Below are 25921 nucleotides of genomic sequence, written 5' to 3'. Positions count from 1 at the left end.
GCTAAGTGAAATAAGTCAAGCAGAGAAAGTCCATTATCATATGGTTTCACTTATTTGAGGAACATAAGGAATAACATGGAGGACATTAGGAGAAGGAAGGGAAAAATGAAGGGGGGGGAATCGGAGGGAGAGACGAACCATGAGAGACTATGGACTCTGAGAAACAAACTGAGTTTTAGAGGGGAGGGGGGAGGGGGGATGGGTTAGCCCGGTGATGGGTATTAAGGAGGGCACGTACTGCATGGAGCACTGGGTGGTATAAAAAACAATGGATCGTGGATCACCACATCAAAAACTAATGATGTACTGTATGGTGACATAACATAATAAAATAAAGTTAAAAAAATAAAAATTGATTGCGTTTGAAAATTTGTAAATTGTTTATCAGAACTCAGAACTCATTTCATAAAAAAAAGTATACATGGTGGTTTACCCACAGAGCTTAACTGGTAAATTGTTGAAATTAATTTTTTAAAATTTGATTTGATTCCCCTACTGTCCTTGCCCTGTAAGCTGATTCATCTCTTTTTTTCAGTCCTCTTCTTTTACATCTGTGACCTTGGGCCAATTACTTAATTTCTATACGGCTTCATGTCCTAAACTGTAAAATGAGGATAACCATAGGACCTAATTAATTCTGAGGATTAAATGAATTCATGTCTTGCACACAGAAAATATTCAATAAATAATAGCTGCTACTTCTATGATCATATTATTGTCTGTCTATGGTGGGTTATCCCCCCACCCCCCACAGAAAACAGAAAACCTTAGATAAGGATTCATGTAAAAATACTTTATTTAGGAAGTGTTCCCTGGAAAAACCAGTAAGGGAATAGGGGAGTGAAACTGGGAATGAAAGGAGCTTAAGGAAGGGATGGTATTTCAACTTTGACCTAAATTCGTAGAGGACACAGGAGACAATGTAGGTCATCTCAGCACTGTCCCAGTCAGAGGCTATGAGAGCTAGAGCATTCATACTTGCACCTATAGTTATTAAGTTAAGGTGGGGGTGGCTTAATTCCCAGGTACTTCAGTTTTGCATGTGAAAAGTAAGATGGGTTCCAGTAGCCTAAGAGTAGCCCCACATATAGCCCCAAGTCAGTGCTCTGAAAGGATAAGGTCATCTGCTTCACTTGGCATCTGCTACAACATCATCATCATCATCATCATCATCATCATCATCACTACCTCCCATAAGATACACAATTGTATATAGTTTAAAAGGCACTGTGTCATGTTCTGGGGATAAAAAAAAAAAACAGTCCCTGTCCCTCTACACATTAGATTTCTTCTGAAGCACAGTATAAATACACAAAGGTATAAGAAGTGTGTGCTAAATGCCAAATAAGTGTAAACAAGGTACTGGCTACGAGTATATCGGCTTTGGGTGACAAGGAAAGATGCTAGTAGTACCTCAGTTGTATCTTAAAGAGTGGGTAGAGTGTAGACAAGTAAAGAAAAAAAAGCGGGGGGTGTTGATGAGGAAAGGAGTGGAATGATGAATGTTTCAGGGAGAATCAATAAACTTGTTCTAATGTGGTAGTTCTAAACCTTGAATGCTCATTAGAATCACCAGGGAGATTTAAAAGTCCCAATACCCAGCTGTAGCCCAGATCAATTACGTCAGAATTGCTGGGGTGATTCCCCAGGTATTTCCAATGGACACCCAAGGCTAAGGACCATTGTTTTAAATTGGCTAGGAAACAGCTTACGAGAAACTGGCTAGGAGCTACACTAGAGATACAGAAGAGCTCAGATTGTGGAAATTTTGGCTATGTGGAGCTAATTATTTCAATCTCACTCTAAGATTTCTATTGTAAGCTGCCTTAAAGCATTTTCCTAAGTCAGGCAAAAGTAAATACAGAGCCTGGAACATTAGATGAAGGAGTTTGAACTTTATGCTATCGGCAATGAAAGGTCACGCAGGGTCCTTGAAGATTTTTGAGCACAAGAATGATGTAAATAAAACAACACTGTAAAATTTAAACAGGATGTAGAGTTTTAGAGCAAGGAGGACAATATCTGATGGAACTTGACCTTGGCTGGTAGGGGGAAGGGCTACTAAAGGGGAAAAAGTTCCAGAGGTTCTGAGCATGAAGTTGCATGGAAACAAATAGCCTCGGGTATCAAGTATCAGGTGGTTGCAGAGGTGACCTAACCATGTTTATGTGTGAGAAAGGGAGCTATGTGGCTCACAGGAGAGCCATGTTTGTACAGGAACCAGCCAGAAGAAACTTGGCTTTTCTGGTGAGTGGGCCTGAGTAACAGTCTAACTAGCTAGAGGGTGAAGCATATTGGAATGAGAAGCCAGAATAATATTTTAGGCCTTGAAAAGCTGAACACAAACTAAACTGTGTTCCTATAGATTACTTGCTACACCATTGCGTAGCAAAATATATTTTGAACTGAAAAACAGGAAGTACTATGCTTATTCCAAGAAAAAAGGCATCCGATAGAAGAAAAAAGGACAAGATTATAATATTGTTGGGGAGCCTGGGTGGCTCAGTAATTAAGCGTCTGCCTTCGGCTCAGGTCATGATCCCAGAGTCCTGGGATCGAGCCCCACGTCGGGCTCCCTGCTCTGCGGGAAGCCTGCTTCTCCCTCTCCCACTCCCTCTGCTTGTGTTCCCTCTCTCGCTGTGTCTCTCTCTGTCAAATAAATAAATAAAATCTTAAAAAAAAAGATAATATTGTTTATCAATTTAAAGAGGTAAATTTTCCTTAATACTTATAGAATACAAGAGCAGAATTCATCATTGACAAATATGAGACATTTTCCATCTGGGATGCCCTTATCAGTCTCTGTAATGGGAATCTATTAGCTAAGGAAAGAAGAAATCATTTTTAACCTGTTATTTATATTATTTCTTCAGCTGTTTTACTTAGTATGTATTTGATGGGGTCTTGCTACCATACATAGATGTTAAAGAAGCCAGGAATGAGGGTAATTCTTTTTTAAATTATCCTACAAAAAATTTAGTTAAAAAATTTCAAGCTACCGTTATGTTGTAAAAGGGATCCTGTTCTCATTTTCCTCCTTCCCCGGCGTAAATGTCATGGTCTGTCATTTTAACTACTCTATTGCCAATAATTCTAACCTCTGTCGCCTCATCTTCTTTTCATTAAACCCAGCTGGCAACGCTCTAACCCTGGATGAATCTAACATCTGTCTTTGCCAGGCCTCCACCTGGGCTGTTGAGTGCTGGTGATGAAAATCTCACGACAGGGCAGATAGATATTGATATAAATGCATGGCTGCACCTGCAAATGGACCTGCAACTTTGGCTAGAAGCCCCACGATGCTATCCTGCCAGCTATCTCTTTCATTCTGCCCAAAGCGTGTTTTAAACCGGTAGTCTTTTCAGACACTGCTTTCTCCTTCCACTCCTGTCTCCTCACTCACAGAGGTAAACTTTTCTTGCACCTTACAGAGAAAACCAAAGCCATTTGAGAAGGAACCCTTTCAACTTTCACCAAATCCACAGATTCAGATGTACCCATGAAAGAACTGAAAAACATGGCCACAGTATTTTACTCTTCCTATTCCTGAGAAGTGGAGTATACTTGCCCCTCTTTGAATCTGGGCTACTCTTATATCTTGCTTTGACCTAAACTCATTCCTCTCAAAGTCGTTCCCATCTCGGTAAGCGGTACCATCTTCAGGAGTCATCTTGATTCCTTCCTTTTCTTCCCATCCAACTGAGCAGCAAGTCCCATACCTACTTGTCCGTCTGTCTGTCAATCTCTCTTTCAATCTTGTCTCCTGCAATCCATTGTTAACATAGCAGCCAGGATATTCTTCTTTTTTTTTTTTTTAAAGATTTTATTTATTTATTTGAGAGAGAGTGAGAGACAGAGAGCACGAGAGGGAAGAGGGTCAGAGGGAGAAGCAGACTCCCCGCTGAGCAGGGAGCCCGATGTGGGACTCGATCCCGGGACTCCAGGATCATGACCTGAGCCGAAGGCAGTCGCTTAACCAACTGAGCCACCCAGGCGCCCCAGGATATTCTTTTTAAAGTATAGATCACATCTGGTGGCTCCCTTGCTTACAACCTACCAATGACTTCCTGTTGTCCTAAAAATAAAATCTAAGCCCTTACTATGGTCTAAAAGGCCCTGTATATTCTGGTCCCTGCCTACCTCTTTGTATTCATCTCACACAACCTCCCCCCTTACTCGTGACACTCCTATCAAACAAGACTCCTTTCCTAGCTTAAAGTCTTTGCACTTGCTGTACACCATACACCACGTGGATTACCCTGAGCTCCCACCTTAGCAGGTTTTTCTCCTAATCATTCAGGTCTCACTTAAGCATTACCTCAGAGAATCCTTGACCAGCCACCCAATCTGAAGTAATCTCCTTCGGGCTCATTTTCTATCACATTGCTTTGTCTCAGAGCCTTCATGGTACTTAGAGTTTTCTCCCTTCTCCTGTGAGTCCCCACCCCATCTTCCTCATCCCCCTGAATGAAGGAGCGCTCATATTCTTATATGACCCTGCCCCCACGGGCACACTTCATGGATCCAGGAATGGGCCCCTGACCTAGCTGGATCAGAGCTCTTCCTGTGATTTTTAGAACCGGAGTTGAGAAACAGAGTCAATTCTTCTCTAACGATAGGTGTCTGATGCCAAATTCAGCAACCGTTCGTGGTAATCTTTCCAGTCATGTGAAAATGAGTCTATAAGAACAAATAACATTCATATGATGAAGGGGAGAAAGAAAGTTACTTTTGAAAGTGCTTTTTGGTTCTGGTTGTTTCCAAGTTTTAAAATTATATTCTGGATGCGTATGGGGTTAACTGAGAAATTTTGCATCAGTATTTTCTTTGAAAAAATTTAAAAGGCTAGAGTGTTGATTGACCTAACCTGTTCTTTCTTGTGTATAACACTACTCAAATGTAGATGTTTAATATGTGCTTTTTGATGATGAAGATGATGAATATTCCACCTGCAGAAAGGAAGGTTAGAAACTTTCTGCTTAAAGCACACTCTAATATCGAGCGAGAAAACAAAAGTGGTAGAGATTGAGAAGTGAGCAACTCTGAGAAGACCCACTTGGGCTTTCACATCAATACATCATGATATATATAGCACCAAATTCTTTTCCACACTGCAAAAAAATACACATTCAGAGGCAAGACAGAGGTAAGACGTTAAATGTTTTAAAATGACTGTCCGCCCCCCCCCAACTTAAGGTCCATTTCAACCTTTATAGGAATCAATCTATTCAACACATGCTAATCACATATAATTATGCAAACTATGTTCTGGGCACTTTAAGAGATACAGAGATGAGTAAGTCAGAGACTCAGCCATTAAGGTGTTCATTAAAGGACATATTTTTTTAAGTACATAAAAGAAATGACTAAAATACAAAGTAGCTGTGATGTTTCTACATGAGTTACAAATAAAGTATAATGGCGCCAGGGCTGGAGTAAAAAAAAAAAAAAAAAAAAAAGGAGGGGGTTCATATTCAGTTGTAAGAACCAGGAAAAGCTTCATGACTAAGTTAGGCATTTGAGTTGTACCTTGGAGGATGGGTAGGACTGCAAAGGTCAGAGATGGTATGAGGAAGCAACCAGCCTCTGAGGACAGGCCAGACAAAAGAGTATTTGGCATGAGTATGAAGGACAATGTGCAGCTAATGAAGGCCTGAACTCCTAGGATTGGCAGTAAAACAACAGAATGTCTGTCTCTTGGCATTGCTATTCACTGGATTTGGGACGTTTGGGGTACGGAATGATCATTTTCAGAAATTTTAAGTTTGAGATGACAGCAGAATATTCCCTTAGGCTGAACAGGAGGAGTTGAAATGTGGGGCTGGTGTTTGGGAGGCATGTTAAGACTGGAGATGTTAAATTTAGAATGTAAATAAAACCACATTTATGAAAAGCACGAGCATTATTTGCACATTGTTTGGAACACAAACCAATGAGGGTCATAAACTCTGCACCATCATGACTTCCAGTGACCGTGTAAAGAGACATGTGATACCAGTATAACCTGAAATTGAAAATCAAACTGAAATGACAGCTCCGTGTTCCTGATATGTTCAATTCATCTAAGTAACAATTAAGTATGAACCCTCATCCTTTGATCTATCGGAAATCCATTCTAAAAACAGATTCCATTCCTCAAGTTTTTGGAAACCTAACATGTGCCCAGTCTTTCCTAGTTCATGGCTTTGGCTCTGCAGGCCACTTCTTATCTTTCTTAATTGAGTCTTGGGCTGCTTCCCTCTCCTTTCCTCCAAGCATGGACACAGCTAAGACCAGGCTGATAGCCTAGGGATAACAGAAGGGCATTACCACACAGAAAGGAAAAAACCTTAAATTGGATATTAGATGTTACTGCTCCTAAGACATAGACCAAGCTCCCCTCCACGTCCCTAAGGTCTATCTCTTCCTTAGCTCCCCATCCTGATGCTGTGTTCTGCTTACCTCAAACCATCATATTCTCCCAACCTGGAGTTCAGATCCCTCTTTCACCCTAGCTCTGGAGAGGGAAGCAGGCCTTTCTCTGCCCTCTTCCAAGGCTGGCTTCCTTTCCTGCCCTAGGATTACTGACAGTAAGAATACTGTTAATTAGCTTGACTATAGTAATCATTTCACTATGTATGTCTGTATATATACATATATATGTATGTATGTATGTGTGTGTGTGTGTGTATACAGACATACACACACACACACAACACGTTGTACATCTTAAAACTATACAATTTTTTTAAGGGACGGAAGAGGGAGAGGGAGAGACAGAGTCTTAAGCAGGCTCCACACCCAGTACAGAGCCCCACCTGAGGCTCGATCTCATGACTCTGAGATCATGACCTGAGCTGAAATCCAGAATCTCACTTTCACTCATGTTTGTAATATGTGTCATTATGTTGGTATTATTGTGCAGCCCTTAACAGATTGTGAACGACAAGAATACGCCAAGTAATAGTCTGTGAGGTGTTTACAAATATATAGACTTTTTTCGGTAATGATAATACCATTTAACATCTGGAGATCGGAAGTGGAATAAAATGTGGTTCTAATGCAAACTAGCCTCCCTCGCACGTAAATTTCTCTGGTTAAGTTTATGGCCCAAATCATACTCTAGCGATATTGCAGTAAGAAAAAAAAATTATTTTTCCTCCAAGCGATTGAAACTTATCTCACCTTGGACTACTGATCCCAGCATGCAACGCTCCCCTATTACCACTGTGTGGGGTGGAGTCATAGAAGGGGCGGCAACGACGGTGGCCTGTGCATTCTGGGCATTGTAGTCTGGGGTCCAGGCCGCCGTCGGGACAGTCCACGTGGTGCGTCTGGCGGCAGCTTTAGGCAGTGGGTACCCTGCTTCTTCCACCCGGTCCTCGAGGTGCGGACCCCGGCAAGGCCAGACCGGCGCCGCTGAGCAGGCTGCAGGGAGGCCCGGAGGCAACCCGATCTTTCGCGACGTTTTTGCGACAGCCGTGGCCGTGTTCCGCGAGTCCCCTCCCTCCCTCCTCTGAGGAGGTACCGGCTGTTGTGCGGCGCTGCCTTTCTGTTTGAGTGTATGGGAGAGAGAGTGAGTGAGTGAGTGTGAGCGTGTGTGTGTGAGAGAGGGTGAGGCGTGAGTGCGAGTGTAAGAGGAGGAGAGCCCGCCGCGGCCGCCCCGCCGCTCCCCGCAGCGGGAGCAGAACGCGCGGCAGCAGCGAGCAGGAGAGCCGGCGCCCCGGGAGCCCGCGGGGACAAGGGCAGAGACGCCGCTCCCCACCCCCAGCCCTCGTCCCTCTGCTCTCCTTCGCCCGGGGGAACCTCCCCGTCCCCCCACCCTCCCGGCCGGCCTCTGCCCCGCCGTCCCCCTGGATGTCCCCGGCGCTCTCGCGGGGCCTTCTGCTCTTGCCGCATCAGTCGGGCTGGTGCTGCGGCCGCCGGGTGTAGAGCGGGCGGGTTCCCGGGGGCTGCGGCTGCCGGTGCTTCCCCGGTCCCCACCCCTGTCCCCCGGCCCCCCGACCCAGCTCCCCGGCCCCGGAGGCTGTGACAATGGACTATGACTTTAAAGTGAAGCTGAGCAGCGAGCGGGAGCGGGTCGAGGACCTGTTTGAATACGAGGGCTGCAAAGTTGGCCGAGGCACTTATGGTCACGTCTACAAAGCCAAGAGGAAAGATGGGTGAGTGTTTGTGTCTGTGCCGGTGTCCGCGCTGGGCGGCGCTCCGCAGGCCGAGGCAGGTAGCCCGGAGGGAGAGTGGGGCGCCGGCGTGCGGGTCTCCCACTTCCTCGACACCAGCATCTGGCCCTGCCAGCCAGGTTTGGGGAGGAAGTGGTGTACGAGGGATCCAGACCCACGCGAAATTCTGCGTGCTGCTGCCTCTGTGTTCTACTTTGGTGGCTAATAGGGAAAAGGAGCTTTTACTCCATGGGCTGTATACTTTTCAAGGGTTTCGGTTATAGATTTTTAAAAAAATTGTAGTAAAACGTCAGTTTAAATGATTTTCGGGGGGGGCTCAGTTTATTATGGTAACCTTCGGGGGGATTTCCTCACGCCTCTCGAGTGACATCCATCAGTCTGGAAGAGAAGCTGTGATCCTTTCCCCCACCAGTTTGTGATTGATTTATTACCAAATTTGGATTTTATTTGGGGGAAAGAAAGCAGCAAGTAAATGTGATGCTGAAGAGTTCTTCATAGTGATAATCTGTAACATAAATGTAGCAATTGCTATTTAGATATCATTAACCTGTGAGTTTTACGTAGAACAATGGGGGTTTGGTGCAGGGTGGGTGGTGGGGAAAAAGGCAAGGGACAAATAGGGACTATCTTGTTCAGGCCTGTTCCCCCAAAATTTAGTAGTTGGCAATGAACTGTAAATAGTCTCTTTGCTTTAAATATTTTCCCCTAGAAATAACTTAATTAAGTCTATGACTGGTAATGCTCCCAGTTTAGTTTCTTAAACAGGCAAGTGAAGTGTTCATTTTTTCCTTTGTCAGTAGATGAATGTCGTGTAATATTGACAAAAGAGAAGGCAATTCTTAGTTAAGGGGAAAATATATTTTATTAACTCCTTGTTTTCCTCTTGTAAAAACGTATGTTGTCTCTGTTGCCTTTGACAGTATAGAAAATTGCTGGAAAGATAATTTCAGAGTTTATTATATAATCTTTAGGTTTCAGTGTAAACAAAGTAGGTTTACTTGAATATCACTGTTAATTTGTTAGCTGCTGTTCCAGGTTTAAAATAATTGCTTCCCCCCCCCCAATTAGGTAGGAGGGTATGTTCAGAACTGTATTAGCACTAAAAAAATGAAACCATTCATAAAGCTGAAGTAAGTTGGGGGGAGCCATATTTATAAATACTTTAATATTCTGGATTGGAAAAAGAAGTTATATTTATTCAACGTTTTTCTTAGATTTAGTAAGATATCTTTTTAAAATAACTTAAAAGGGACTCTTAAAGGAAGATAGTGATTCTAATAAATTTGGTACGTGCATTTCAGTGCTTATATGCAGCAGTTAAAGCAGTACAGATATCTGCAAAAGATACAGATTTGAAAACTTGATACTCTGTGTGCTGCATGTATTTAAAAGTACTTAGTGGGATGGATAATCTGGTGACATTTGAGAAATCAGCGTCTGGAGATACCTACTGTTGACTTGCATTTATATTTTTCATTGAAGAATTCTGACATATTTTTAAAATTATCCTTCTCATATAATATTTTTCAAAAGCCTTAAACCATCTCCCTTTCCCCCAGTATTATGTAATTTGGGGACATATTCAGAAAATCCCCAATCCCATGAGATTAGACATAGTAGTACATTTGACTAGTCTGTCATCTGCTTTATAAAATTCTGGTGACTTTAAATTATTGTTAATCTCTCTGAGAGAAGCCAGTTCTATTTTCATAAATTACCAATTTAAGCTAATAAAGCATAAGTTTATTAACTTTGATTTTATATTTTGTTTTAAAACTATGATATTTTTTATTGGCAAGAGGTACTTTTAACCACATTTTATATCTCATGGTTAGGTTTTAATTTAGACCAAAAATAATTTTAGAAGAATTATATAATTTAAAAATAGCTAAATGTATAGTATGTGAACATTTCTTAGTCATTTGTGATAGCTAAAAAGTAGCATTGCATTTTGGAAAAAAATAACTTTATTTATAATTCTTTGGGCTTGTTTTCCAGCAACCTTTAATGATTTTGTTTATAGGATGAAATTTAAAAAAATAAAAAAGGATCAAATGTGAAGAGAGTTTTAAAATTACTTAAGACAGTTTTTGTTTTCCAGAGGGAATATTTTTGGTTTGGCTTCCTATAACCTCACTCTGGTAAAATACAGCATTGTATTTATGAGGTTCTTTTGATCTTATGTCAGTGAAATGTAATTTAATGCATTTTAGTCCTGGTAAAATAAAATTTGTGGCTGTTTAATCTTTTGTAAAAAGATGATGATGAAATAATTTGTTTCTAGTATTGATTTACTTTCCAATTAAATTATACACTCTGTAACTGAAATTTCTGAGTACTCTAGGAACCCAGACAATAACACCTTCAAAGAGAATCCTGAGATTTACAATAAAATAGGTTTTGTTTAGACATAATTGACTATTAAAATGAACGTACGTAAATGTTGTATCCTTTCAGTTGTTCAGCAAGCATCACAGAACATGAATACATAGTAAGAGAATTTAGACCAGAAGAGTTAGCTTCTTAAATTATTTTTAGGAAATAAAACAGCTCAAAAGGTCATTTCTTTGACTTAAAGAATTATTAATACTCTCCTGCTAGTATCCTACACTTATGATAAACTCTGCATTTTAAGGAGTGTGGGAAAGGAGGAAATACTTTATTTGAGGCATGATTATATATATGGAAAAAGGGCCTTTTATAATTGTGTTAATTTCAGATTCTAATAGAATTAAAACATAAATGCACAATAAATCTTGGAAATAATTTGCTGTCACTGTCACCATAAATGAGATAGAGAGTGTCCTTTGTGTCTGAACACCAAAAGGGTACTCAGTAGGAAGCAAGGAGATTCATTTTCTTTCTGAGTCAGTTGCGTTTCCTCTTTGCAGAATTTAGGCAGCCAAACTCATTTTGTTCGAAAGAATGGAAAGTGCAAGAAGACAGAAAACAATTTGTGTTTTTAAATTCTAAACTCTTATTATAGGGAATGGACATTTCTAGAATTTAAAAATCAATTTTAGATAACTAGAGTTTGATCTCTAAAAAAGAAAAGCAAAAGGAATTTTCTTGAAGTGTTCTTAGTTTGCTGCATTCTATGTTCAGAAGAACAGATAATATATAATTGGAATTGTGTATGTGTTTATGTGAGAGAGAGTGAGAAATATAAAGAGAACTTTGTTGGGGCACTTTTGTAGGCAATCCAGAGATTAGTAGGCAGTAATACTGATAATAGCTAAATTATTGAGTAAGAACTAAGTCCTCGGTAAAGCCCTTTACATTCATCATCTGTTTAATCCTTCCGAGTACCATACCCGAGTACCATATCAGGTCAGTTCTGTTTTTCAGTTTTACAGGTGAGGAAACTGTAAGAAAGGTTAAACTGTTAGAAAGGTTAAATTTGCCCATGGTTATACAACTAATTAAATGTCAGAGCTGCAATTAGGGGATTACAAAGAGGTCTCTTACTCCAGAGTCCATGCTCTTAACCATTATGCTTCATATAATTAATATATTAAATAAATATAAACCTAGACATGGAGATTTGGTGTTTTAGTGGGTCATTCAGAAAACATGAATACCTTATCGTAGGACTAGGCTTTTCAATTAACTGGTATACTTTTTAAATACACTTCTGAACAGCCCTGTTTTTTTCAAGTGCAACAAGTGTGTATGTAGATATGTGGGTATATCTATACATACACACATACATGTGTATGTCTACAAATATACACACACATATACATACGTGTGTGGAGGGGGAACCAAACTCTATTAAGGCATGTTAAGATAAAGTTCTTCATCTAGTGGGAAAAACTCTTAAGTTGGGGAGATTAGAAAACTGAGTTTGAGTTCAGACTCTGCCTCCGATTACCAGTATGACCTTGGGTAAGTCACTTGCCTTTTGTAGACCTTGGTTTCCTTATTTGTAAGATTAGAGGGTTTGAGTTGATAATTTTTAAGGTCTTTTCTAGTATTATGATTTCAGAAAGTAAAAGTTATGAATATAAAATGTAATACTTTTGCAAGATGAGGTAAACAACCACTAAAACAAATTTTACTTTAGACAGTGATACACTTTTATGTTTCTTAGTGTCATGTCTTAATGTGGGTTCTCACCAAATGCCTAAAAGAAGTTAGGTCAACTTCCAAAGACTTACCAGCTACTTTACCTGTCTTATCCATCATCTTTATCTCTTTAGATGTTGGGATTTATGGGCTAGAGCTTGCTCCCACTCCTGTGAACCTGAGAATTTGACTTAAAGAATTATTTAAGTGGCTAGCGCAAGGGACTTTTCTGATTCAATCTGCATTGGAGCTTTAATTCAGTTTTATTTTTTTGTGTGTGGTTTTTTGATAAGTTTTTAATTTAATTTAATTTAATTATGTTAATCACCATACATCATTAGTTTTTGATGTAGTGTTCCATGATTCATTGTTTGCATATAACACCCAGTGCTCCATTCAATATGTGCCCTCTTTAGTACCCATCACCAGGCTAACCCATCCCCCTACCCCCTCCCCTCTAGAACCCTCAGTTTGTTTCTCAAGAGTCCATAGTCTCTCATGGTTCGTCTCCCCCTCCGATTACCCCCCCTTCATTTTTCCCTTCCTACTATTTTTTTTTTTTTAACACATAATGTATTGTTTGTTTCAGAGGTACAGGTTGCACTACTGGGTATCTACCCCAAAGATAAAAATGTAGTGATCCAAAGGGGTATGTGCACCCCGATGTTTATAGCAGCAATGTCCACAATAGCCAAACTATGGAAAGAGCCAAGATGTCCATCAACAGATGAATGGGTAAAGAAGATGTGGTATATGTATACAATGGAATATTATGTAGCCATCAAAAAAACCCCTGAAATCTTGCCATTTGCAACGACATGGATGGAACTAGAGGGTAGTATGCTAAACGAAATAAGTCAATCAGAGAAAGACATGTATCATATGATCTCACTAATATGAGGAATTCTTTTTTTTTTTTTTTTAAAGATTCTATTTATTTATTTGACAGAGAGCAAGAGAGCACAAGCAGGGGGAGCAGTAGAGGGAAAGGGAGAAGCAGGCTCCCCGCAGAGCAGGGATCCCGATGCGGGGCTCGATCCCAGGACCCTGGGATCATGACCTGAGCCGAAGGCAGATGCTTAACCATCTGAGCCACCCAGGCGCCCCAATATGAGGAATTCTTAATCTCAGGAAACAAACTGAGGGTTGCTGGAGTGGTGGGGGGTGGGAGGGATGGGGTGGCTGGGTTTAATTCAGTTTTAATTCCTTAATTATGATCAGAACTTGGTGGAACCCTTTACTTCCCCTAGAGGAATCTAATAGCTTTTCTTCTGAATATTACTGAACTATGTATCTGTGTTCAATTTGATTTAAATATTTCTTTAGATGTCAGAAGTGCCAAATACAAAATGTATACCCATTGCTGGAGATTTTGCATGCCCAATAAGGAGTATTCCTTATTTTTAAAAATATGGTGGAAAGGGACAAGCAGAATATTTACTATGCACTTTATATCTGTTTGCTGTTGAATTTATCTACCTTAGATATTCAGTGCATTCAGATCCACTGGTTAGGCCACTTGGAGGTTTCATGCTTAAATTCCATTTTCTTAGTAGCAAAACTGGCAAATTAAATTAATTCATTTGGGATTTGTTCATTTGATTTTTACTTTTGCTGGTTCTTTCAACATTTGAATAAATCCATTCAGTCATTCATTAACCGATATTTATTGGACCCCTTTATGTGCCAAGCACTGTCCAAAGTATTGGGAATACAAAGATGAGTAAAATATTCCATTATTTGAGGAGGTATCTACTGGGGAAATCAATGTAAATAAACTGTAGCAATTTAATCAGCACTATAATTAATACAAGGTGCTATTGGAACACAGAGATGGAAAGTCCCAACTGTGTAGGGTTTTCAAGGAAAGCTTCTCAAAGATGTCAACATTTTGTTTGACTCTTAAAAGATGGGGAAGATCTCATCAGAAAGGGTGTTTTAAAAGGACTGGGATAAAGAAGGGTGCTTTTTTATTGTGTTCTTACAGACCCCAGCAAATTTTGTGTATTTGAATTTTTTCTTCTCACATGTTACCTCCCCACACCTTTTTGCCTTTGAGCTCTTGTTGTATGTGTTGTATTAGGTACACGCACTACAGATGGTCCATTGTACCCACTGGACATGATGAGGTTTCTGTTACTTCACAGCGAACACCTTAATTCTCTGTGTGGCAGTTTTCCATCACAAGAATGTTGCTGAATCACAGTATGGGCAGCCTCTGAAATTCAACTGTCTGACTTAAGAATTTATCTATCATATGTAAAGCTGCCATGGCAGAACTCCATTTTGATTACAGCTCTGGATAGCAAATGATTCTACCTTGGTCTCACCTCCACGAGGAGTGGGGAGCCAGAATTTTCTATGCTGTAAGATGGTGGCAGCAAATTGAAGGGGGAATTTCTCTTGTTGGAATCTGATGTGTGAAGAGATGGGAGGGAGGTGGGAGATGGCTTCCAGCATCCTGGATTTCAGCTAGGAAAATAGAAATAATGACAGATTATGATAAATTACTATAGGCCATTTGCAAACTTACCTACTTTTTCAAAAATTATTTCTCTTAGCAAAGGTGTTCAGAATTATGATTTATAGAACATTTGAAACGTGACCCATATGTAAGTTGGGAACTGTATGTGCCAAATCAGTGTTGATAAATAGATACTATCCCTGTGACTGGTGTCATCTTTCTTGTAGTGCCTTTTGTTGTTGAATCCAATCCTTACTGTCTCTTTATTCTTTTTTTATTCTTTTTCTGTTCTTAGCTGCTGCTAGAGAATGAAAATCCTACTGTCCTTTCTTCCTTCAGAACAATTTGTAAATTCTTTCCTTCACACCAGCTTAGGTAGGCTTTGGTCATCTCTTTGTTACTTAGAAACTACTAAGATATTTTTTGTCTTTAGATATCTCTGGTTACTTCAAGGCAGTTCTTGATGTTGTCACTAAAAAAGTGACCTTCAGCTGTTATTTTGATCTTAATACTTGAAGACCCGTTAGTGTCATGATTCTCAAGATTCTTTAGTATGGTTGTTGTCAAAGTTACAAAACCAGTCCCTGCTGTAGTAAGCTGCCTTTACTGATGGAATTATGTTATGTCCTTCAGATGTGTTATGGCAGAAAAAATGTTGAGAACCCCTTTTTTTTTTAAGATTGAGATATATTACATATCATAACATTCACTCTTTTAAAGGGTGCAATCCACTGCCTTTTAGTATGTTCCCAAGGCTATGCACTCATTACCCCTATCTAATTCCAGAACATTTTTATTACTCCAAAAAGAAACCCCATATCAGTTAGCCATCACTGCACATCCTCGTCTTCCCAGCTCCTGGCAACCACTAATTTATTTTCTTTCTCTATGGATTTGGCTATTCCAGACATTTCATATAAATGGAATTATACAGTGTGTATATGTTGTGCATGTATCAGTATTTCATTCCCTTTTATTGTTGAATAAATATTGCATTGTATGGATATACCACATTTTGTTTACTCATTCATCAGTTGGTGGACATTTGTGTTATTTCTACTTTTTGGTTATTATGAATAATGCTTCTATGACATTCAGTGTTTGGGTTGTGTGGATATTTGTTTTCAGTTCTCTTGGGCTATATTCAGGTGTAGTTAACTCTTATGTTTAGCTTTTTGAGAAACCACCAAACTTTTCAAAGCAGCTGAGAACACTTTTGAGTAGCTTTACCTTTTCTTTGGTTTAGGACCAAGATCTTAGTCCTTTGTGAGACCTGACTAGACTGTCTATTCCCAGGACATTGTTCACATTCGTCCATTGCAGTGATTCTGAAATACAGGTTAATAACATTTGTTCCTTCATCAAATCAGACAACCATTCTGACCTTTGTCTCAGGCAGCACTTTGTGCTGGAAATTTTTCCCCCCAACTGAAGTAGGTTCTAACATTTAGGTTCAGAAATCCTAACTACTTTATCTTAACATACAATTCCAATTATTCCCTCTTCACTCCACACAACATATTTAGTCCTTCATAGATGTATTGTGTAACTACTTCAGTGTATATGTGGTTAATGTTTATATGTCCTTTGGGTCTTTCTGGTGAATGTTTATGGGTTAGATATTATAGATTTCCTCTAGGGCAGTAATTGTGTTCCCCTCAGTTCCTGGCACATTGCCAAATGTTGACAGGTATTGAATATTTTTGGTGTACTTGTTCTCTTTAGTTGTAGTTGTTTGTTTTGTTTTTGGTAAAAAATTTTTTAATGTTTTTAATTTATTTGGTGACTATTTGCTGAATATCTGTAATATGCCAGGTTCTGTGCCAGATACGGGTGATTCAGCAGTCAATAGGCCATGGTATAAGTCCTTAGGGAACTTATAGACTTTTGAGGGATGCAGGCAAGTAAAAAGGTAATTAGAGCATAGTGGAATAGGGCTGTGATCGGCAAAATATATAGGTTGCCATATGGGTACTTGATCTGCTCTTGGGGGCTCAAGGATGATATTTGAGTTGCGACTTGAAAGATAATTAGAAGTTACACAAGTGAAGGGGCAGTACATAAGAGTGAGTGAGGGTTGGGGAGTTACTGTGCAGGCTTGAGGGGTAACATCTGGTTCCTGAAATTGTTTATAAAGGAAGGGGTTCTATCTGGTTAAAAGGGAGTGTGGTAGGGGTTTTATGGTGTGTAGTAAACAAATTTGAACTTAAATTATTTATTTGAAGAGATTTCAGGAACTTTTATGTCATGTTGTAGGAGGGAAGGCTAAAGCTCTCTCCAGCCACCACTGAGTAGCATTTGTAGAGATAGGAAGGAAAGATAGAGGGAATTGAAAGAATTTCAGTGCCAGATCTTAGAGAGTAGTAACAGGTGAGGTGAGAGGTATAAAAAATTAAGTTGGAGAAGTAAGTGGGGTCTTGGAAATCATGTCATGGACTTTGTACTTTATTCTGAAGACAGTGGGGACCATTTGTAGGATTTTAAGCAGATAGTAACAAGTTCAGATTTTAAAAATATTGCTTGGCTTAGTAAAGCATACATACAAACAAACAAACAAAAAGATTGCTTGGCAACACATTCAGAATAACTACAGGAAACTGGGTTTAGGAGAATGTAATAGTTACCTAGGTGAGAGATGCTGGAGGTTTGAATTAGGAAATGACCGAGGGAATGAGGAACAATTGATAGGACTTGTTAATTTCTTGGATGTGAGAGAGGAAGAAGTAAGAAGAACCAAGGATAAGGCCTAGGTTTCTGGCGTGAACAGCAGGATATTGCCATTCACACCGTTAGCCAAAACAGGAAGAGGAGCAAGTTTGTGTTTTGATGTATCGAATTTTGTGTACCTGTTAAACATCTAAAAAATATCCATTAGGCAGATAACATGAGTCTAGTACTCAAGAGAGAGATCTGGGTAGAGATAAACTTGGGAGTTACCAGGTAATTGAAGCTTCCAGCGATCTTGAAATTGTCTAGGGAAAGTGTAGAAGTGAGAAGAGGTCCTAGGATAGAATGTAGAGAAAAAGATGTCCATCCAGGAGGCCAATAAGTTGAGTCCTGAGAAGGAGGAGAAAACTCAGGATCAACCCCATTGTGCAGCAGGATTTGTGCAGTGTATAGCTTATTGGCTGTACACAGCAACTTGGAGAAAAACCCGAGTGTTTTTAGAAGGAGTGGTGGGCATACCATATGCCACACAAAGGGCAAGGGAGATAATGAAGTGTTGGGTTAAGTAATGTATTCTAAACAAAAGAAAAATTCAGTGAAAGATTTTTGGACCCTAGTGCTGAAATTATAACTCACTTTGTAGGTTTTATCCAAAATGTTTTGTGGTACTTTTATGCGTAGCCTTATCATTCAAGGCCAAGCAATGAAAAACTTTACTTCCATCTTTAGTTCCACATTGACTGTATTATTGAAGCTAAACCTGTACATACTAGTATGCTTGCTGTTTCTTTGTTTGTTCGTTCATTCCATGCTATTCAAGGTAGTTCTTATTTTTTTTTAATAAAATAGCTTTTTTTCTCTGATTATAAAAGTGATACAGGTTCGTTATAGAAAATTCATAGTCATAGTCCAAAAATGTATACAGAAACTAAAAGCCCTAACTCTACTATTAGGAGACAATTACTATTTTCTTTATCATCTTCACAGATAATGCTATGAATGTAAGTAGAGATTAATGAAATCTAGTATGATCTTACTTTTTTTTCTCTCAAGAATATTATGCATCTTTTCCTGTCAGTAAATATAGCTCTAAATCAGTTTTAATTATTATGGGCATTATGTATGTATGAATGTAAATATGTATCTAGTGAACCAGTTCTCTAGTGATAGAAAAAATTTAAGTAGTCTTCAAATTTTAGCCATTAACAGTTATCAGAGGACCTCTTAGAAAATATGTCTGCAGTTCTCTAACTGCAGCAAGTCCTTGAAATGGAATTTCAGGGTCAAAGGTTATATACTTTAAACAACTGTCTTTTTATTATAAAATAAGATTAGAATATGAAATTCATATATCCTCATAATAAAAAATTCAGACAGTACATAAGGATAACTAGGAAAATCTAAGTCTCCCTCTTTAAAATAATCATTGTCAGCAGCTCCTCGTGTATATGCATATAGAAGCATATATATGTATGGGTAGACTTTAAAACTTATTGTAATACTTTTTTCATTTTGAGCAGACAGTACATGCATATGAAAAAAAATGTAAGTATACTGTTGTTCTCACCCCCATCTCCTCCAGCCACTCAGGTCCTCTTCCCAGAGCTGTCCACTGATAGCTCTCTTGTGTATGCTTTCCAGTTTGTGGGAACAAACATCTTTTGACTTTGTTTATGTTACTATTTTTCATGTGCAACTCTTACTTTTATGAAGTCACATTTATCATTCATTTCTTTAATGGCTGCTGGGTTATGTGTCAGAATTAGTTAGAAAGGTCTGTATGTCATTATCTTTAAACACAAATTGTATAATAATGTGTATATAATTCTGTGCCTTGCTTTTTTCAGTTCATATGTTTTGGTGATCAGTACCTGCACATGTAACACAATTCATTCCATCAGCTCATCATCCTGTTTTATGGATGTAATGTAACATACTGGTCCAGTTGAAGGGCATTTAGGTTCCTTCACTTTTTTGTGCTCCTTAAAAGCACTGCAATAAATGTCCTTTACGTCTGTCTTTGCACACAGCATTCTCTCAGATGGAAGCAGAACTTCCCAGGTCCCCAGAATTCCCCACAGAGATATTTGCTGATACCACTGCAAAGAGTAAAATTTTCATGTAAGAAGAGAAGCTCCCTTGCTTTATCTACAGGGACTTTTATCCCTCTTGGCTTTCAGTGGTCCTAGAAACTGGTCATTATGCCCAAGCACAAGTTACTGATGACAACCCTGGTACATCACTGCAGGACTGGTGAAGTGCAGGTCAGTTTCTCAGTAATAAGTCCTCATAGGTCTGGGTTAAGGCTCTTCTGTGGGCCAGTTTTGTCCTCTAAAAAGGTTGCACCAATTACACTCACATCAAAACTCCAAAAGCAAAATTTATCTGAAAGGAGAAGTGGGAATAGTTATAGTAATGATATGTTTGAATCATGGGGGTTAAGTACATTGTAAAGTTGGAATTGTTTAGATTATTCTTTTGCTTAGAGTTTTCTTTCCCCACATAGTCCTTTGTACTTTAGATTACTTGTTGGGATAGAAAAACTTAAGAGCCATGCGGATGTTTAAAGATACAGTCATTATTATGTTTACATCTTATTTTATGTTCATTTCATCAGATTTCTCTATTCCCACTTAATACTGCTGATCCAGTTTGTTCCTATTACAAATAACTAATGCTCTAGATGTGTTCTACCTCCAACCACTTTAAAACACTCTTTTTTTTTTTTTTTTTGATGTAGTGTTCCATGATTCATTGTTTGCATATAACACCCAGTGCTCCATGCAATACGTGCCCTCCTTAATACCCATCACCGGGCTAACCCATCCCTCTAGCCCCCTCCCTTCTAAAACCCTCAGTTTGTTTCCCGGAGTCCATAGTCTCTCATGGTTCATCTCCCCCTCTGATTCCCCCCCTTCATTTTTCCCTTCCTTCTCCTGATGTCCTCCATGTTATTCCTCATGTTCCACAAATGAGTGAAACCATATGATAATGGACTTTCTCTGCTTGACTTATTTCACTCAGCATAATCTCCTCCAGTTCCATCCATGTTGTTGTAAAAGTTGGGTATTCATCCTTTCTGATGGCTGAGTAATACTCCATTGTATATATGGACCACATCTTCTTTATCCATTCGTCTGTTGAAGGGCATCTCGGCGCCTTCTACAGTTTGGCTATTGTAACACACTGACTCTTACTTTTACTTAGATGATCACTTCTGTTTCCTGTTGCTTGGCTTTGGTCATCCTTTCATTCTCTGCCCAGCACTGACCTTCACCCAGTCTTTTCCTTTCTCCCCCTTTTTGGCTTGCTTTTTATGTTTTTTTTCCTTAATTTAGCTTAATTTTACATAAATTCATTTAATTAACATATAGTGTATTATTAGTTTTAGAGGTAGAGTTCAGTGATTCATCCATTGCATAAAACACCCAGTGCTCATTACATCACATGCCCTCCTTAATGCCCATCACCCTGTTACCCCATCCCCCCACTCCCCTCCCCTCCAGCAACCCTCAGTTTGTTACCTATGGTTAAGAGTCTCTATGCTTTGTCTCCCTTTCTGTTTACGTCTTGTTTTATTTTTCCCTCCCTTCCTCTATGCTCCTCTGTTTTGTTTCTTAAATTCTACATATGAGTGAAATCATGCGATCGTTGTCTTTCTCTGATTGACTTATTTCACTTATCATAATACCCTCCAGTTCCATCAACATCGATGTAAATGGTAAGTATTCATCATTTCTTTTGGCTGAGTAATATTCCATTGTGTGTACACACACACACACACACACACACACACACCCCACATCTTTTTTTTTTTTTTTTAAAGATTTTATTTATTTATTTGACAGAGAGACACAGTGAGAGAGGGAATACAAGCAGGGGGAGTGGGAGAGGGAGAAGCAGGCTTCCCGCGTAGCAGGGAGCCCGATGCGGGGCTCGATCCCAGGACCCTGGGATCATGACCTGAGCTGAATGCAGACGCTTAACGACTGAGCCACCCAGGCACCCCACCCCACATCTTTATTTATCTGTCAGTGGACATCTGGACTCTTTCCATAGTTTGGCTATTGTGGACATTGTGGCTATAAACATTGGAGTGTAGGTGCCCCTTCAGATCACTACGTATCTTTTGGGTAAATACCTAGTAGTACAATTGCTGGGTCATAGGGTAGCTCTATTTTTAACTTTTTGAGGCACCTCCATACTGTTTTCCAGAGTGGCTATACCAACTTGCATTCCTACCAGCAGTGTAAGAGGGCTCCCCTTTCTCCACATCCCCACCAACATTTGTTGTTTCCTGATTTGTTAATTTAACCATTCTGATGGGGTGAGGTGGTTATCTCATTGTGGTTTTGATTTGTATTTCCCTAATGATGAGTGATGTTGAGCATTTTTTTATGTGTCTTTGGCTATTTGTATGTCTTCTTTGGAGAAAGGTCTATTCATTTCTTCTGTGCATTTCTTGACCAGATTATTTGTTCTTTGGCTGTTGAGTTTGGTAAGTTCTTTATACATTTTGGATACTAGCCCTTTATCTGATTTTATCTGATAAGACATTTGCAAATATCTTCTCCTGTTCTGTAGGTTGTCTTTGGGTTTTGTCGACTGTTTCCTTTGCTTTGCAAAAACTTTATCTTGATGAAGTCCCAATTTGCTTTTTGTTTTGTACTGATTTTGGTTTTGGCCTTGTGCTTTGTCACCTGTCTCAGGTGACCTCTGGGCTTGCCTCCATAGACTGGGAAACGAGCTCATTCTGCTGTCGATGGAATTGCTTGGCTTTGTGTGTTCAGCCGAGGTAATCATTCATGGTAGAGAAGCAGGCAGGTGACTATAAGATAATTTTGATGCATTTCAGTTGTGAAGAGACTTTTATAAAAAGTTTTAAGTACTGTTAAAAATAATTCTTCATAGACATAATTTCTGCTGGACAGAAGTTGGGAAGATATTTACTCTGTATAGAGAGATACAAAGCTGAAGAAATGCACATTTTATCTTATCTTTTTTTTAAGATTTTATTTATTTATTTGACAGAGAGAGAGTGTGTGCGTACAAATGGGGAGCAGCAGAGGGAGAGGCAGAAGCAGACTCCCTGCTGAGCAGGGCTGCTGATGTGGGTTTGATCCGAGGACCCTGGGACCATGACCTGAGCCAAAAGCAGATGCTTAACCGACTGAGCCACCCAGGCACCCCTATCTTAAAATCTGTTAGTACAAATGAGTCCAGCTCTACCTGAAAATTTAAACCAGATATCCTGAAGTTGAAAGTTACTCTTATCCTGTTTCAGCCAAGACTAGCTGACCTCTGCATATCCTCTTTAGGCTTGTGACATGAGCTAGACTTGGAAGAGCATAAGTAAGAAAAAAAAAAAGGAAATCTATTAAAGTAGCACATACTTCTCATATTTCATTTGTTTCTCTTCTGGTTTTTTGTTTGTTTTTTGGATTGGACCATTCCATTCTAAAAGGTGATTCAGCCTGATGTTCTTTAAGTACTTGAAGTTTTCAATGCAATCAAAAACTAAGTATAACACTTTTAAACCTTATTATTTTGACTTTGATCATGCAGAGTCTGCTCTATTTCTGTTGCACTTTGTGTAACTGGACGCATTGAGTGTAAGTTCGCTTGCTGGTTCTCAGATCAGAATGCAGTTCAATTACATTTTGCCTTAGTGAAATTCTGTACTATAATTATCCCAGAACATTTTGGAATGTAAGATAACATTTGCCACTAGTTATTTATTTTTAATTTTTTTTACTGTTATGTTAATCACCATACATCATTAGTTTTTGATGTAGTGTTCCATGATTCACTGTTTCTGCATAACACCCAGTACTCCACGCAGAACGTGCCCTCTTTAATACCCATCACCAGGCTAACCTATCCCCCCAACCCCCTCCCCTCTAGAACCCTCAGTTTGTTTTTCAGAGTCCATCCTCTCTCATGGTTCCTGTCCCCCTCCGACTTACTCCCCTTCATTCTTCCCCTCCTGCTATCTTCTTCTTTTTTTTTCTTAACATATATTGCATTATTTGTTTCAGAAGTACTGATCTGTGATTCAGCAATCTTGCACAATTCACAGCGCTCACCGTAGCACATACCCTCCCCAATGTCTTGTCACCCAGCCACCGCATCCCTCCCAAACCCCACCCCTCCAGCAACCCTCAGTTTGTTTCCCGAGGTTAAAAATTCCTCATATCAGCGAGGTCATATGATACATGTCTTTCTCTGATTGACTTATTTCACTCAGCATAACACCCTCCAGTTCCATCCATGTCGTTGCAAATGGCAAGATCTCATTCCTTTTGATGGCTGCATAATATTCCATTGTGTATATATACCACATCTTTTTTATCCATTCATCTGTTGATGGACATCTTGGCTCTTTCCACAGTTTGGCTATTGTGGACATTGCTGCTATAAACATTGGGGTGCACATACCCCTTCGGATCCCTACATTTGTATCTTTGGGGTAAATACCCAGTAGTGCAATTGCTGGATCATATGGTAGCTCTATTTTCAACTGTTTGAGGAACCTCCATACTGTTTTCCAGAGGGGTTGCACCAGCTTGCATTCCCACCAACAGTGTAGGAGGGTTCCCCTTTCTCTGCATCCCCGCCAACATCTGTCGTTTCCTGACTTGTTAATTTTAGCCATTCTGACTGGTGTGAGGTGGTATCTCATTGAGGTTTTGATTTGGATTTCCCTGATGCCGAGTGATGTTGAGCACTTTTTCATAGGTCTGTTGGCCATTTGGATGTCTTCTTTGGAAAAATGTCTGTTCATGTCGTCTGCCCATTTCTTGATTGGATTATTTGTTCTTTGGGTGTTGAGTTTGATAAGTTCTTTATAGATTTTGAATACTAGCCCTTTATCTGATATGTCATTTGCAAATATTTTCTCCCATTCTGTCGGTTGTCTTTTGGTTTTGTGGACTGTTTCTTTTGCTGTGCAAAAGCTTTTTATCTTGATGAAATCCCAATAGTTCATTTTTGCCCTTGCTTCCCTTGCCTTTGGCGATGTTTCTAGGAAGAAGTTGCTGCGGCTGAGGTCGAAGAGGTTGCTACCTGTGTTCTCCTTCAGGATTTTGATGGACTCCTGTCTCACGTTTAGGTCTTTCAACCATTTGGAGTCTATTTTTGTGTGTGGTGTAAGGAAATGGTCCGGTTTCATTCTTCTGCATGTGGCTGTCCAATTTTCCCAACACCATTTGTTGAAGAGACTGTCTTTATTCCGTTGGACATGCTTTCCTGCTTTGTCAAAGATTAGTTGACCATAGAGTTGAGGGTCCATTTCTGGGCTCTCGATTCTGTTCCATTGATCTATGTGTCTGTTTTTGTGCCAGTACCATACTGTCTTGATGATGACAGCTTTGTAATAGAGCTGGAAGTCTGGAATTGTGATGCTGCCAGCTTTGCTTTTCTTTTTCAATATTCCTCTGGCTATTCGGGGTCTCTTCTGGTTCCATACAAATTTTAGGATTATTTGTTCCATTTCTTTGAAAAAAGTGGATGGTATTTTGATGGGGATTGCATTGAATGTGTAGATTGCTCTAGGTAGCATTGACATCTTCACGATGTTTGTTCTTCCAATCCATGAGCATGGAACGTTTTTACATTTCTTTGTGTTTTCTTCAGTTTCTTTCATGAGTATTTTATAGTTTTCTGAGTACAGATCCTTTGCCTCTTTGGTTAAATTTATTCCTAGGTATCTTATGGTTTTGGGTGCAATTGTAAATGGGATCGATTCCTTGATTTGTCTCTCTTCTGTCTTGTTGTTGGTGTATAGGAATGCCACTGATTTCTGTGCATTGATTTTATATCCTGCTACTTTACTGAATTCCTGTATGAATTCTAGCAGTTTTGAGGTGGAGTCTTTTGGGTTTTCCACATAAAGTATCATATCATCTGCAAAGAGTGAGAGTTTGAGTTCTTCTTTGCCAGTATGGATGCCTTTGATTTCTTTTTGTTGTCTGATTGCTGTGGCTAGGACTTCTAATACTATGTTGAATAGCAGTGGTGATAGTGGACATCCCTGCCGCGTTCCTGACCTTAGGGGGAAAGCTCTCAGCTTTTCCCCATTGAGAATGATATTCGCTGTAGGTTTTTCATAGATGGCTTTTATGATACTGAGGAATGTACCCTCTATCCCTATACTCTGAAGAGTTTTGATCAAGAAAGGATGCTGTACTTTGTCAAATGCTTTTTCTGCATCTATTGAGAGGATCATATGACTCTTGTTCTTTCTTTTGTTAATGCATTGTATCACGTTGATTGATTTGCAGACGTTGAACCAACCTTGCAGCCCAGGGATAAATCCCACTTGATCATGGTGCATAATCCTTTTAATGTACTGTTGGATCCTATTGGCTGGTATTTTGGTGAGAATTTTTGCATCCATGTTCATCAAGGATATTGGTCTGTAATTCTCCTTTTTGATGGGGTCTTTGTCTGGTTTTGGGATCAAGGTAATGCTGGCCTCATAAAATGAGTTTGGAAGTTTTCCTTCCATTTCTATTTTTTGGAACAGTTTCAGGAGAATAGGTATTAATTCTTCTTTAAATGT

The 25921-nt window shown here is 39.4% G+C and overlaps 2 protein-coding genes across 7 annotated transcripts in view; one reads left to right on the top strand and one right to left on the bottom strand.

Annotated features, from left to right (window-relative positions):
- Positions 1-4549: 4549 nt before the first annotated feature.
- Positions 4550-7878, bottom strand: LOC141373090 (uncharacterized). The gene is made up of 3 exons (XM_073894318.1): positions 7874-7878; positions 7165-7769; positions 4550-4680 (listed from the first exon to the last, which is right to left on the bottom strand). The coding sequence occupies exons 1-3, from the start codon at positions 7876-7878 to the stop codon at positions 4610-4612; spliced, it is 681 nt and encodes a 226-aa protein (XP_073750419.1). The 3' UTR covers positions 4550-4609.
- The window catches only part of CDK8 (cyclin dependent kinase 8), a 145289-nt gene continuing 126883 nt past the window's right edge, over positions 7516-25921 (top strand). For 2 of the 6 annotated variants that reach the window (XM_025875164.2, XM_025875162.2), the window contains exon 1: positions 7516-8141. In XM_025875164.2, coding sequence (XP_025730949.1) covers positions 8014-8141 — 128 coding nt within the window. In that variant the 5' untranslated portion in view covers positions 7516-8013. The remainder of the gene's footprint in view (positions 8142-25921) is intronic. The other 4 variants (XM_073894755.1, XM_073894756.1, XM_025875161.2 and 1 more) reach the window with 3 other exon arrangements.

This window comes from Callorhinus ursinus, unplaced genomic scaffold (genome assembly GCF_003265705.2).
Source record: "Callorhinus ursinus isolate GAN/ISIS: 27379988/994484 unplaced genomic scaffold, GSC_fseal_2.0 scaffold7, whole genome shotgun sequence".
In the NCBI taxonomy this organism is placed as follows: domain Eukaryota; kingdom Metazoa; phylum Chordata; class Mammalia; order Carnivora; family Otariidae; genus Callorhinus; species Callorhinus ursinus.
Note: the sequence above shows the minus strand (reverse complement) of the source record. Positions and strands in the feature narration are given on the sequence as shown.